General features: G+C 43.6%; 1 protein-coding gene across 1 annotated transcript; it reads left to right on the top strand.

The window, feature by feature from the left end:
- The first annotated feature begins 431 nt into the window (after positions 1–431).
- LOC112877932 (cold-responsive protein kinase 1-like) lies at positions 432–15,435 on the top strand. The gene is made up of 9 exons (XM_025942309.1): positions 432–1,378; positions 2,045–2,170; positions 3,242–3,369; positions 3,474–3,687; positions 4,002–4,026; positions 9,015–9,221; positions 9,299–9,449; positions 9,878–10,185; positions 15,300–15,435. The coding sequence occupies exons 1-9, from the start codon at positions 601–603 to the stop codon at positions 15,325–15,327; spliced, it is 1,965 nt and encodes a 654-aa protein (XP_025798094.1). The 5' UTR covers positions 432–600; the 3' UTR covers positions 15,328–15,435.
- The last annotated feature ends 29 nt before the right edge of the window (positions 15,436–15,464 follow it).

Raw genomic sequence — 15,464 nt, 5'->3', positions numbered from 1 at the left:
TTTGTATCATTTCATATACGGCATTGACAAAAGAGGAATTTTATGATTGAAATTTTAGTACGTTTTATTTCTTAAAAAAGAGGGACTAATATACTACATAGTACATACATCATTAGCATTGTGCCGCGAGGATGCCTCGTTGTCATCCCTAGGCTCAGGCTGTCACTGAACAGGAGCGAAGTTCATTTTCGAACTCAGAAATTTTAAGCGAGCCTTATAGTTGAGGGCTTCAGAAATTATCCTATGCACGCTATTCAAATTTGCAGCGGGACCTGGAGAGTATCTGCTCAGAAGCGACAACAGAAGAATTCCACGGCGACCTGCAGCTGGAACGCAGGATATGCCGTGTCCCCACCATCTGGCCCTCCGTTATTTAAACCACCTCGAACCAATCACCTGGGATCAGCAACTCCTTCCGCAGCACACCTCCACACAACCCAATCCCCATCACTAGCAGTACCCCACAACGCCACGCCCGCGCCTCGCCTCGCCTCGCCTCGCCGCGCGCGGCGGGCCAAACCCCAAACCTCAACGGCGACGGTGCCTTCTCGCCTCATCTCCTCCCCTCCCCGTGCATTACCACCGCTCCCCCAGACCTCGATGCGCCGCCGCATGGCTCGCTTCCTGTTCCTGCAGGCTCTAGCCCTGGTAGCCGCCTCCGCGTGGGCCCCCGTCACCTTCGCCGACCCGCAGGCCACGCTGCTCAACCTGGGGTGCAGCCAGTACAACGCCACGCCCGCGAGCGCCTTCCTCGCCGCCCTCAACTCCACGTTCGCCGGCCTCCGCACCAACCTCTCCGCCGCGGGGGCCGGCGGCGTCGGCGGCTTCGCCACCGCCGCGGAGCCGCGCGCCGCCGCCCCGGCGTTCGCCATGGCGCAGTGCCGCCCCTACGTCGCGGGCCGCGACTGCGTCGCCTGCTTCGACGCCGCCGCCGCGCGCCTCCGCGCCGGGTGCGGCGCCGCCAACGGCGGGCGCGCCATCCTCGACGGCTGCGTGCTCCGCTACGAGAGCGCCGCCTTCTTCGACCAGTCCACGCTCCCGGGCAACACGCAGGTCTGCAACGGGTCCGCCGTGGGCGCCGGCGGCTTCGCGGACGCGGCGCGGGCGCTGGTGGCCGACCTCGCGGCGGCCGTGCCTCGCGCCCCGGGGTTCGCCGCGGCGGCCGCGAGGGGCGGCGTGTATGCGGCGGCGCAGTGCGTGGAGACGGTCGGGGAGGGCGGCTGCGCGCAGTGCCTCAAGGTGGCGGCGGGGAACATCGACGGGTGCCCGCCCAACTCCGATGGACGTGCCGTGGACGCCGGCTGCTTCATGAGATACTCCGATAGGCCGTTCTTCCCCGCGAACGCGACCGTGGACCTCGCCGTATACTTGCGTTCCGGTGAGTCCACCTTTGTTACGATCTTATGTTTGCATGTTTTTGCTTCGGTTGTTAACGAAGGCTTCCATGTTGTGGATGATGGCTGCTGCGTGAAGTAGGAGTACTTCGACAAGTTTTTGTAGTTTAGTGTTAGACCGTGCCATGTGGCTTGTGCCCCCCACGTTTCTCACTACACGACCATTATGGATTAAGCAACCATTTCCCAATGAGTCATTGCTGATCTACATTCTCGTTCAAAATTTGCTACTCTGACATTAACAATTCAGTAGATTACTTATTGAAATCAATTGTACTGCTTTTGTTGAATGAGTATTTCATCCCGAATAAAAATATACATCAATTAGACACCTAATCCAGATTGGTCATAATGGTGGATGTGGTGCATGTCTAAATTTTTTGGTGATGGGGCTTATAGGAGTAGCAGCACTCTATTTCAGTACTCTTGGATTTTCTTTGTCGTACATTTGTACATTTCAGGAAATCCAATGTCAGGAGATGTTTGGTGTCCTCCAATTTTTCAGCAAGTTATGATCAGTTTATTTGCTTAAGGGAGTGTTTTTCTTGAAGTTAATTTGTAATGAGGATTCGAATAGAAAGTAACGACAAGGTCCCCAAACTGAATCAATGAAATAATTTTTTGAATTCTGAATGCATGATTGCTTGCAGGGAAGAAATCAAGCCGGAAAGGAGCCATCATAGGAGGCATTCTGGGAGGGGTAGCCTTCCTGTTTCTTGTTGGGCTGTTGACAATCTTATTGATACACCGGTCTAGAAAGCTAAAGCCTCGGAGAGGTAAATGTTCTGAAGTTTAGCATTTATCAGACTCAGTATTTCAACCTTTTGTCATGAAATTCTCTTATGGGGTAATCAAGTAAACCATCACATGCCAAAAGTTCCTTTCATGAGAACGCTTCCCAATACTATGCCCCTGTCGCTCTGTGTTGCATGCAGCATGTTTAGCTTTATCGCCAATGATTGTCAATCCTAGTCATGGTTCTTATGGCGGTAAGGCGAGGCGTGGCGAGTCACCACTGCCCAGCCGCCTAGGCGGGCTAAGGCGACGTCTAGGTGGGCTAAGGCGACGCCTTAGCCCAAAACAAGGGGAGCGCCTTGTCGCCTAGGCGACGCCATGAAAATCATGATCCTAGTATTGATATTGGCATGCGTCACATGATCTTCAATGGTATTGGGAATGTGGGATTGCCAAGCCTTCTGTTTATATGGGTAGACTTGCCAACTAAACTTGGTTGGCTATTCATATCTTATGAAAGATAGTGGCTTAAGAAGTTGGTTTATTACAATAACGGATAGAAACAGATTATTCTTCTTTACATATCTATATGTAGACATGTTTTCATAGCCTCCATAATTTAAATTTTCTCCCTGAAGCAAAATTATTGGTCACTTTTGTTTGCAAACTCTGATTCTTCAGTTGTTTTGTGCTTCATTTTGTATTGACTTGAGCAATGTCTTACACTTTACTGTTTGCTGCTATTATAGAACCACAGTAAAACCAAAACCAAAATTAATAAACTAATCTTAGTTAACTATAATATTGACATTACCATGTTTTGCTCGCAACAGCTTAGCACCTTGCAGATTTCTGTAGTTTCCAATCTATTATGCATAAAATGTCTTGGAGTTTATCTTTTTTTTTGAAAAGATATGTCATGGAGTTTATCAATGATCCATTCATATTTGTTTTACATCCATAAGTATAATCAAGCCTGTGTTTAAAAAGGAAAAAAAAGTTTTATCTCTGTATTTTTAATTACATTTGTCTGCAAAGAATCAAATGGAAAACGATCAAACACTATATTTTTTTCTGGCATTTTTCCTTGTCTGACTCTAAAATTTTTTTAGGAGATATACTTGGAGCAACAGAATTACAAGGTCCAACAAGTTTCTACTATCGTGATCTTAAGGCTGCAACCAATAATTTCAATGAGAAAAGTAAACTTGGAGAAGGAGGTTTTGGAGATGTATACAAGGTATACTGGTCACCTAACAAATCTTCTACATTAATTTTCTGATTGTGGAACAAGAAAACTTAGAAATAAAAAAATATTACAAGCAGTGCTTTTCGTTCTGACAGGGTGTGCTGAAAAATGGAAAAACAGTTGCAGTAAAAAGGTTGGTTGTTATGGAAACTAGCAGGGCCAAAGCTGATTTTGAAAGTGAGGTGAAGTTGATCAGCAATGTTCATCATCGGAATCTTGTCCGGCTTCTTGGTTGTTCTCGGAAGGGTTCTGAGTTCCTACTTGTTTATGAATACATGGCAAATGGTAGCCTGGACAAGTTCCTCTTCGGTATATTACTCAAACCTATGATTCTCAGTGATTTAATGCTTGGTACTTTATTTTCTTAGGTTTTTTCAGATCACTTGATGACATGATGAGAAAATTCTTTTTATTGATGCATGTGTTACTGCCCATTTGATTATGCTTGACGGTTCCATTAGTTTTAGCTGAATTCCACGTCGACATCTATAGCTAGAGTAAATCCACTCCAATTTCTTGGGTCTATTTTGAGAATTGCTTTGCTGATAGTCCAAGTAGAGTCAATTGGCTAACATAACATTACTGACATGCGCTTTATGCAATGTCTCATTTTTGCGTCACAGGTGAGCAACGTGGAACCCTCAACTGGCATGACGTGTCATGAATGCTTGCATTTAGATCCTAAAATTTTATGAATTACATTTCTAGGATAAAAACAATTCAAATCCGACTTTTGTACAAAGATTCACGTGTAAAAATATAAGTTTTGAGTTTTTGAACTTGGGCCCTAAAGCAATGTTGTAGAGTTTGAAAAACTCTCCAACTTTTGTTTTGGGTATTTCTTCATTCGGGTTTTTGATTGATGGAAAATTTTACTTTACAAATAGGTCCCTGCAATTTTCTAATTTTGCGCTTCAGTCCTTGGGAAGTTCCAATTCCCTTCCTTCTCTGTTTTTCTTCTCCCTCTGCCTTATCTGTTCCCTGCCGTCTCTTTCTTCCCTTTCTCCACTGGCAGCCGCATCTCGTGTTCTCTGCCTCTTTCTCCCCTCTCTCTCCTCAGCTCAAACAGGCAGGCCCGAGTGGCAGAGTGGCTCGCGGGGCGAGCTGCAGCAGCAAGCGAAGCGCTGAAGCGGGCGGCGGCAGTGCGCGGGGCTGGGCGCAGGCAGCGCGCAAGCGGCGCGGAGGCCGGCGGCCCCAAGCAGCGCGTGGCGCGCGGGAGGCGCTGGTGGTGCAAGCGACTGGAGCCAGAGTGAGCGGGCCCAGGCGACAGCTTGGCGCGGCGCGTAGGCGAGCCCGAGCGGCAGCAGCCAGGCGTGCGGGCAGCGCTGAGTGGCAGGCTCAGGAGCGAGCGAAGGCGCGTTGGCGCGGGCGCTGCGCGGCGCAGGCCAGCGGGCGCGGCTCCTGGCGCGGCAGCAGGCGCTGGGCGTGGAGCAAGCCGAACGGGCGGCGCGTGCAAGGGCAGAGCGGCAGCCACAGCAGGCAGCAAGCTGCGCAGGCGCGCGGCAAGCGCTGGAACAGGAGCAACCGGCGACGAGGTGCAGGGAAATTGCGTGCGCGCGGGTGGAGCAGCGCGTGCGCGGTGGAACGCCCGAGCGGAAGTTAGCAGTGCAGGCGAGCGCGCGCAGGCGCGCAGCATGTGCGCAGAGGCGGAGCGCGCGCGAGAGGTGCGTCGGCGCGCCGCAGGAAGCGGAAGAGCAACTGCACGGTGGTGCAGGAGTGGAGCAGTAGCGTGTACAGGTGCGGTGCTGAGAGCTAGGCGTACAGGCAGCATTGGAAAGGCGCGGGATGGCCGGGCATGGTGAATCCGGAGGAGTAGCACGGCCGCGTCTAAGCAACTCTTGGGGTCATTCGCGAGATGTGGGAACGCGATGACCGTACCGAGAACGCAGCCAAGGTGTTCGACGAAATGCTAGCCGCGGGAGAAGTGAAGCTGAGCCTGCGAAGTGGGAGCGAGTCAAGGATGCGCGCGACTCGGTCGTGTGCAGATGTGACACGGCGGAGGCCATAGATAGTGATGCGGCTACGAGTTTGGCGAGGCAAGTCGGAGGGAGGAGTAGTGGAGCAGAGGCGGTAACCGGATGCGACGAGCTCGAAGGAGCCACGCACGGCAAGCTCCCTTCATCCTTGAGGAGGCGGAGGGGCAGTTATGGCAAGGCGAGCCGGAGGAAAGGCGACGAAGCAAAGGCGAAGGTCCGAACGGATTTGGACTAGCACGTCCGCGGAAGCGAGCGAAGTGTTCTGCCAGTGGTCGACTTGGCTCGTTTCTGCAGGCGCGTGCGTATGCAAGCAGCAAACTACGCGCAAGCAAATTGGAGGCCGATGGTGTGGAAGCAGACAGGGAGCGGCAGCCTTGCGAATGGTTGTGCAAGTATGCCGGCAGTGCACGCACCGGAGCAGTCAGGTCAGCGAAGGTTTCTTCTTGGGCGAGCAGAGGTGTTCGGTCGACCAGGCTTTGGCATCGCATGTGCGTGAGAAGAGGAAGTTTACCCCGTGAGCGGGAAAACCATAGGGTTCGTGGAGAAGTCGATATAGCGAACCCATCCGGCTCCATCGTCTTGTCCCATGATCCACGACATCCAGCAACTACTACTCTTCGTCACCGTCGAGCTCTTCTCGTCGCCAATTTGGTTCACCGCGGGAATTCACTTTCCGCGTATTCTCTTTCATAACCAAAGCTACCCAAGGTTTGTCCTGTTTTACTAGATCTTCTTAGTGCCGGCGATTCCTTCACCGGAATATCATCATTATCTTCCAGTTATTTGTTTTCCCGGACCAGGGACTTGATTGTTTTGTTTTAGATAGTTCTAGGGTGTTTTCTGTAAAATTTCCAGAACTTTCTTTATTTCAAATCGATGAACTTCTACATTTCATAGATTTTCATAGGAAGTTCATAAAAATGTAAAATCAGTTTCGTTTGAAACCCTAAGTCAAAACCTATAAGTTTTATGTTGTGATCTTAAGTGAAAGTCTTTGATGTGTGGTCTAGGTCAAATATTAGGGAATGAATGTTATATTATGCTTTATATTGTATGCTTATGTTATAACTAAAGAGTAAGCTATAGAAGTTAGGTCTTAAGTAGAGATATGCGATATCTAGTTAATCCTTTCCTACGAAGTGCTCATATCCTTACCGTTAAGACGTTATCCTCGTTTTGTTTGTTGCTTCCTTAAGTTCCTTGTCATATATAGATCCTTATTAGTCCGTGTGCATCTTTTGCTTAGCTAATACGTTTCGACAGATATGCTTCAGTATCAAGTTATCAACCCAACCACTTAGCATCCGTTTTCCTTAAACCTAGAATGTTTCTATGTATCCGCTGTCAATCGATGCTTCTTGCCATCGGCTGACCCAAGCCGATTTTGGTTGCTTTTCCATGTCGGTCAAACACGGCCGATCAATCTTAGTTTTCCTATCTCCATTCCACACATCTCTATGAGCCGATTTATCGACTGAGAGATCGTCTATCTATATCTATCAGTCATGTATCCTCAATCACACTCCCATCGACTGTACGTCACTCAATAGTTGTGCTGACGTACTCGAGTCGATATAACCACACTTAGTTACCTAAAATAACACTTAAGCACATCTCAGTTAAGACACCAACTGCTTTAGGAATCCTCCCTCTGCTGAAGTAATCGATGCTTTTATCGATCAATCAGGAAACCGGTGCACCTATCAATCGGCTACACAAACCAAAGTACACAACCCTAGATCAATAAGATCGCGCATTAGACACACCTCTGTTAGGCACGACCTAAGCACATCAATCAGCTAAACCCCCTTTGTTTCCAATCGGCTCTGTTGTAATCTTCAACGAGTAGCCGATTCTAGTTAGTTGTTCCCCTAAAGCTTTGTCTAGGTTTAGTTCAGATCTTTTAGTTGTTATGTGAATAGTGTGTTATATGAGTGTTGGATTACAACTTTGTTGTGAAGTAAAATAGTTTTGAGTGCACGCTTGAATGTAATGTTGCATTACATGTAGATACGACTACTTCGGCAACGGTACCTACGAGATTTCCCCCGGAGTCTACGAAGGATGTTCCTAAAGATCAAGTGAACGTCACCAAGGGATTAACTGAAGCCCCGAACCAAAGTTCGGAAGATGTTGACTTACTGACTTCAGACCCACCAGTAAAGGCAAGCCCCGGACATAACCTACTATTTTATTACACTGCAATCTATATCTATTTACGTATTCTATGCATTAAGTTCTTAGGAATTGCTTGAAACCCTAGATGCATAAATCCTAGGAACCAATGTATTGCACTTGAGGTCATATCGACTAGATGCTCTGCTAATAAGGCCGGTAGAAGTCGGGTGATTTCCTGTCACTCGCGCGATATAGGAGTCGTAATGATTACATTCCTGTTATCACTATAAGGATGCCGGACGGGAGTTCTGTGCGGTATCATGGTTGAGATGATACCCCGTCTGTGTTGATGAATCTGATAAGGTCGCAGTGTGTGGAAGTGCGGGTTAAGTGTTTGAAAGTACTAGCCACATACCGTGAGTTATGGGTAAGCGGTAAGCCTAGTAGCCAATCGGCCCGAGGAGTGGACATACCTCCCACCACATGTATTTGGTTCTTTTGGTTACTTGGTTCGACTGGGGAAATACGTGTTGCAAGGGCAACCAGGAATACGGGTTTTGTAGTCGCGCTACAGACGTATGTCCTGCACACATTGGGTGTGCGTATGTTCCTGCAGTCGCTTGTGGTGGATCTGATCCACGAGTCGGAATGAAAGGTAAACGGTTGCTTCGGAACGACCCTGTGGTGTTCCAAGCGTGTGAGTTAGGTTTACCTTGCAAGGTTGAATTTCGATTCAGGAATCGTCCGCCTCTCACGATGAAATGAGACTGCTTATCCCCTTTTCCACATAGAGTAACAAGAGCAATATTATGGTTACCAAAGATGATGTTTGACCAAAGATTATACCATGCTTGCTTAGTTATAGGTGCCTACCTAGTATGGATAATTAACTAGAATCTGAAAGCTAAAACTTGAAGTTAAGGATCTACTCTTTGTTGCTTTTCAGCTGAAACTAAACCCAGAACCATTATAAGCTCTCATAAGTCTAGTTATGGGCTAAGTATACCCAATCCCGGGTAAGCCTTGCTGAGTATTAGTATACTCAGCCTTGCTAGTTATATGTTTTGCAGATGATGTCTTGAAGACCCTACTCTTCCCTTGCCTTGGCCCTGTGCTCTCCCAGAAGGTTGGTCCGTGGAATGGGACCCGTCCCCGGCCAGCACTGGTGATATCGAGCGATGTCGTGCTCGGGCTTAGCATGACATTACATTCGTCTTAACGTCGTATGGTAATCATCGCGTATGTTTTCCGCTGCTAATAACCATAGTTTTTAACAATTTGTAATCTTTTCTCTGAATTTAAATTATCGTACCTCTTTTGGAAACCCTTGTAATGTAATTCCCTGTGATGTAAAATGTGATGGTGAATGTATCTCTGGACTCACCTTCGTGTGAGGTAGCCTTATTTGATCCTGTGTATCGGTGGTTTATCGGGACGTTACCCGACAGGCCAAGGGATTATACCGTTTGAAGCACGTTGGAGCCCTCAGGATTGGACTCGCGTACTTGAGCCGGTATAATTCAGGTTGGTTCTGCCACAGCTGAGGCAGCGATTTAACATCATTGTTGGCATGGCTCGTGGTCTTGCCTATCTTCATCAGGAGTTTCATGTCTGTATCATACACCGTGATATTAAATCTAGCAATGTTCTTCTTGATGATGAGTTTCAGGCAAAAATTGCTGATTTTGGCTTGGCGAGGCTCCTTCCTGATGATCATAGTCATTTGAGCACAAAATTCGCAGGAACATTGTAAGTTTAAACAAGCAAATATATCATTAGGTATTGGCACTTGAGTTATTTTTAATTATATTTTTTCTATTGAACAGGGGCTACACTGCTCCAGAATATGCAATCCATGGCCAACTGTCAGAGAAGGTTGACACATACAGCTTCGGTGTTGTTGTTTTGGAAATATTAAGTGGTCGGAAGAGCAATGATACACGGCTTGAGCCTGAAACACAGTACCTGCTCGAATGGGTATCCATCATTGTTCTAAAACTTCCCTCTTATTGGTGCATACGTTACCCCATATTGCTGTCATCTCTTGTTTTTCATGCACAATTTTATAAATCTGTAATCTATGCTTATAATTTTATTTTAATTTTTTCCTAGCTGTGTGAAATGAGCATTCCTTTGTTGGGTTTCACTATATGCATTATTCTGAAGATTTAATAGCCAATGAACGAAATTCCAGCACTGCATATCGTAGTGTTTATTATTAGTCTTCATAAGGATCTGGCCTGGATAATTTGACCAGTTATTTTTTTCTTATTTAACAAAAAAAAGCCATAGCAGTATTGCTCATGGTTCTACGACCATCATGTATCAGATGTACTAATTTGTTGTTATGTACCGACACTTAATGATGCTAGATGCCCTTTTAATCATCCCCTGTGGTTGCACAGGCCTGGAAGCTATATGAAAGTGACAACCTAATGGCCTTGGTGGACGAATCACTAAATCCAGAAGAATATAAGCCAGAAGAGGTAAAAAAAATCATGGAGATAGCTCTTCTCTGCACTCAATCTACCGTTGCTGCAAGGCCAATGATGTCAGAAGTAGTTGTGTTGTTGTTGACGAGAAATGATCCAGAGCTCCAGCCCACAAGGCCCACTTTTATTGATGCAACAAGTAGAGTGCGAGGCGAAACATCATCTTCTAGTTCATCTTCTGCCTCCAAGGCCACTATATCAGTTTCTCAGTTTTCAGCCAGGTAAAAAGTGTTGTATACGAATTTACTTCTTTTTATGTAACCACAACATTTGTATCTGTACATATATATATATATATATATATATGATATATATCTATATAGCAAGGAGTGGTGGTGTGTCAGTATAGATGAGAAGGTGTAAATCCTTTGAAATGCCACCTTTTGTTCCTGTAAGATGTAACTATATCCATATGAGTATGTGGCTCACATGCATGTTTTATTTATGTGCTTTCTATAAATTGTTGTCTATCTGAGAGTATTATGTGTGTCCCAGTTGTCTGCATTGTAGCAACCACATTTTAGCAAGAATTACAAAGTGTATTGACATCTAGTTAAGTACTTAAGTTATCATAGCCCATACGCTGTAAAATGAATTCTGAGTTCTGAGTTGCAGTACACTGAAAACAGCCTTGTAATTGGTTCAGTGAGCTGCTCAACTAGTTAGAAAAAGGCAAATGAACATCTGAAACTTATCCACCTGGCAGAAATGCACATTCTGGTGTCTGGGGAAGGGAATTTCTCGGCAGCTTATCCATATTTCTTATGTATGAGAAGGCTGATTGGAACCCTGTACCTCCATGACGCAAGTCCTTCCTATCTTAAATGTACATCTTCCCTTTTACAAGGGCACCCTTTTGTGGGGTTCATTATAGTTCAGTTCTCCTGATTCTGACAAGCCCTTTCTGTGTTAAAATTTACAAAGAAAAGTCTATAAGAAAACTGCGCCTTTTATCTACAGCCCTATCCTATACCTTCAGGAAGCCCTTGGGGATTATTCACCAGCCTAGGCAAATGTATATTATGCAGTTAAGTTTTCATTTGTGTCTTGTTGGCTACCAGAAAGTAAGCTGTGCTTTCAACTCTGAAGTAATCGTTTTTTTTCTCATAATGTATTGCGTTATAAAATCCAGTTTAAATGCCAGAAATATATGCCCAGATAACATCATATCTTGTTTCTTGAATTGGCAAACATTAAACATAACACTATTACTGTAATTTGTTTGGGAAAATGGAACAGTATTGTTCCTAATAAATTAGGGTGGGTATGCCGAGACCTGAAAATGGAAACAGCAAAGCAGGAGGTCAGCTGAGAAAACTAATAGATAGGTTATGTTGGTCTCACAGAGACTCTGAGTGACTCTCATTGGCATGAATCACACTTTGTATGCATATTTAGGATTTGTCTGAATGTTGAAAACGATGCATCCTATGAACTGATTGATGAAATTATCCTGACATCTAAGTAAGCCTTTATTTATTAGCATATTCAGAATAAATTGCTTGTCCTGAAGATCACACATTTAGCAAGGATATTTTTTTTTATATGTACTGGTGGATGTCTGTTGACCCCTTATAATCTATCATGCCATATTTTATCCTGAAAAATGGTGTAACACTATGGATTAGTTCACTTATCTTGTTTGCTTCCATGCATTAGTGGATGCCACATAAGCTGACTTTACCGGACAACAAAAAGACAATAATCGGATGGCTCCGTCCAACTTGTCGCACATCAATATAATTGGTTTTACATTGTTGCTTGATAGAGACAATTCGTCAACCGTGGCTGTTTTCACATTGTAGCTTTGATGTGGACAGATCACCAGCTCTCGTACTAATTCCCTTCTATTGTATAAAACAAATTGCAGCATAAGACAACTACAACGCAATTTATTCTGATCTATTCTACAAATCCCATTCTTATTTGAGATATAAAACAGCAACATATGTGGAATCTCCTGTTGAACATTATAGGAAAGAGGATACTGCAACCACAATGATTGAAAGCTCGGTTTTTATTCTAGTTTTGTACTAGGTTGTTGAGGAATAAACTTAAGCTCACTCTTGTTCTGATCTATAATTTCAGATGAGAGTGTTGTCTTGCCTGTCATTTAGACAGTCTATGTTGTAAATCTTGGGGTACCGAGATATGGAACTTAACCTGCTGTTATATACTTTTCTAGGTTCTTTGTATTGGAAAACATATTGTTTATAGTGCTTTACCTTCTATTGCATGTTTTGCATTTCTGAAGATGATGTATCACAGATTAAAATGTATCTGTATTACAGTTGGCACATACTCTGTCCAGTCACAAGTGCTGCTTTGGACAAACTTTGACAGCCTCAAGAGCATTACTTAATAACAAAAACTACTAGTATTATGAAGCACTTTACTACCTTTCACGATGAATCTAGTCATATGGTCGATCCAAGCATTCATAAAATATCATTGGTCAAAGTTAAGATAATCTGATTGAGCCTATCATCTTTCCTAGTTTTGCTGGCCTTTTGTTTTTTTCTTAACGAATGATATGTTTCTCTTTTGTATTCTCGAGAAAATACGCAACTGATCTGGTAGTTAATCTCATGACAAGGTTGTGTAGTGGAATGTCGCTATATTGCTATCTATTGTTTATGATTTATTATTGACTCATTGTTCTTTTGAAGTACCACGAATTAAAATGCTCCCCACATATAGTATATGGAACACATTTGAAAATTTTGACTCCTTTGATAGTCTCGGCATTTGCTATTAGGTGAATTTCTAGGTAAAGTTTAATAGGCAAATTCTGGTGCTACATAGCAAAACAAGTTCTAAAAGGTTTTTTTGCTCAACTTGCCTGTCCTTCACGTCTGTTTACCCAGCATGATGCCACATATTAACACCAAAGCTCTGCTTTGAACTAGGTCTATCTGTATTTTTTATTTAGTGGCCATTCTGTTAATCATACTATGTATTGGAGTATAAGTGAATTGCCCACCTCTCCCCATTAGCTTAAGCTTTTGGGTTGAATTGGTTGGTGCATGCAATTCAATATGGTATCAAGGCTAGAGGTCTCGAGTTCGAATCCTGGCAGCCGCAATTAAATAAAATAATTGCAGCCGACTCCTATTTTCCACGTTTGAGGCCTAAGGAAGCCTGCACGTGAGGGGGAGTATTGGAGTATAAGTGAATTGCCCCCCTCACCCTCCCTAGCTTAAGCTTTTGGGTTGAATTGGTTGGTGCAAGCAACTCAATACTATGAAGTGCAAACTGCCTTGCCAACAGCTCGGACATCAATTCTAGTCAAACATAAGGAACAGTAGTTACTTCTTGGATAGTTTGGTAGGATATAGTTCAGGCAGACTTGCTGATTCTTTTGAGTTGCTTCTGAGCTATCTGTTTCCTCTTTTTGTGCTGAATCCAGCAATCCTAGTTCGGTTTATTGTGCAAACCAAGCCAAGAGAAATTGAGCATAACCACTCAGCTACTGCAACCAAGTTTTGGAATTTTGTACTTATCTTCCATATACTCAGCTTGAATACACCGGAGTTAATGAACGTGCATATGATTCCTGCTTCTATTATCTTATTTCAAGCATGCATTTTAGACCCTTGAGTTCTGTAGAGATAGTATAGTATGCACTTGTAACAGAAAGATGCATATTATAGATATTTTCACTTGAAATAAGTGGACAGCGAAATGATTTCCAAGGTTTGCCCTTGAACTTGAATGAATGAGGCCAAAAGATGGACATGTAAGAGTAAGACTACCTGTTTAATTGGTTAGTAATTTTGAGAGACACAAGTACTAGAATTCATGAAACAACTAGGGCCCATAGCTAATAATCAAAACTGCTTAGCTTGCTCTCTCTCTCTCTCATATATTAAATATTCTAGAGCAATACTCATATAGATACATACTTATCTTTATCCGGTTGTGATTGACTTTAGTTAGCTATTACTCTATACACTTTTTCATACACATTCATATTTTTTTTCACTTTGCATCACACCTCCATGTGTTTGACATGTGTTTAGTTTGAGCTATGTGTTTAACATGGAATTCGGTGTTCTCACCGCTTCTCCTATATGTGTATACATGGTCTTTGTGGTGATACACACATAATGCCTGTATACCTTAAGTTAGTATTTTCTATGTCACCAATGGAAGGAATATGTAATTTAAATATGTAATTTAGAATCATATATTGGTGTACTTTGAGATACTTTTCTATAATGACGTGTGTGGTTAATTTCCAAGCAGATTTAGGGATTGCTTTAGGTTAGTTTTAATAATGGCAGATGTGAGTTGGGTGGGCTGGGGGTAGCGGGTGAGTTACTTTAGATTATTTTTTCTTTATACTAGCATAGGTGGGTAATTTAGATGAATATTAGGGGGTTTCTTTAGACTATTTTCATAATGGCAGACTGAGCAGTTTTTTAAAAAACATAATAGATCAAATGGTTATGATGATTAGAGTCTGCCGGATCAATGGCTGGATGTTTCTGATTTTTGTGAGAATTTCTAGGACCTATATATTTTTCTATTGCATCTGGTGAGGATTAATATGGAGACTCCAAAAGGAGCCCCCAGTTAGTAACAGTAAGATATCATCGTTATCTCTTTAATTTTGGATAGAAAAAGCACTCCGCAGGGAGCTTTCCTAAAACAAAGAGCATATGTTTTTGAAAAGAAGGGAAACATGTTATCAATTAATATCTCAATGTTTCCCGACACTATTCACTTGACTGTAAGTGAATTAGTAATCTAGGAAGATCGTAGTGAGTTATCAGACATCACTACCACCATAGGTGACAGGTTTGGGGCGCTGAAGTAATGCTTGCATAAGAATTGGCCACTAGTAAGTATTTGACAGCAACCTGGACCACAATGATTGGTGATGCTCATGCAGGGCTGATCACCTGGGACCTGTTAGTTACTGATCACATGGCTCTTTTGTGCAATAATATTAAGATCTCACCGAACAAATTTCTTTTGCAACCGATTTTTCTGCCCTTTTGTTCCAATCTTGCATATGCAGATAAAAATTTAGGATCATATTGCAGCACCTCCACATAATTGTTTGTGCACGCAGGAAGCTGAATGATTTGCACTGTGATGTTGAAACCAGATTACTTAAATTTAGGCTGATTGGAACAGCTTTTGATCTGAATTTTCTTTTACTGGAAAATACAACTTATAGAGAATGTACATGGAAGATAAGCTGGGACAAAGGGGCATAATGTACTTCTCTCTCTACAAGATCCGTTCTTATCTTACATACAGATCTGACAGTTTCTGACAATGCAGATTCTCAGCATGTGTTTCTGATGTTCTCGTCCTCATGCAGCATAGAAAGAAATTGCTCATTTTGGTGATCAGTAATTTGAGGTGACCAAGCTGGGGCATGGCAGTCTGGCACAGAGTCATGCGTAAGGAGTTTAGCTGAGCCGCACACTGGATTATCTATCATCTATGATATGGAATATTAACAGGAGGTAAACTAGAACAGTTA

Source organism: Panicum hallii, chromosome 9 (assembly GCF_002211085.1).
Source record: "Panicum hallii strain FIL2 chromosome 9, PHallii_v3.1, whole genome shotgun sequence".
NCBI classification, from domain to species: Eukaryota; Viridiplantae; Streptophyta; class Magnoliopsida; order Poales; family Poaceae; genus Panicum; species Panicum hallii.
Note: the sequence above shows the minus strand (reverse complement) of the source record. Positions and strands in the feature narration are given on the sequence as shown.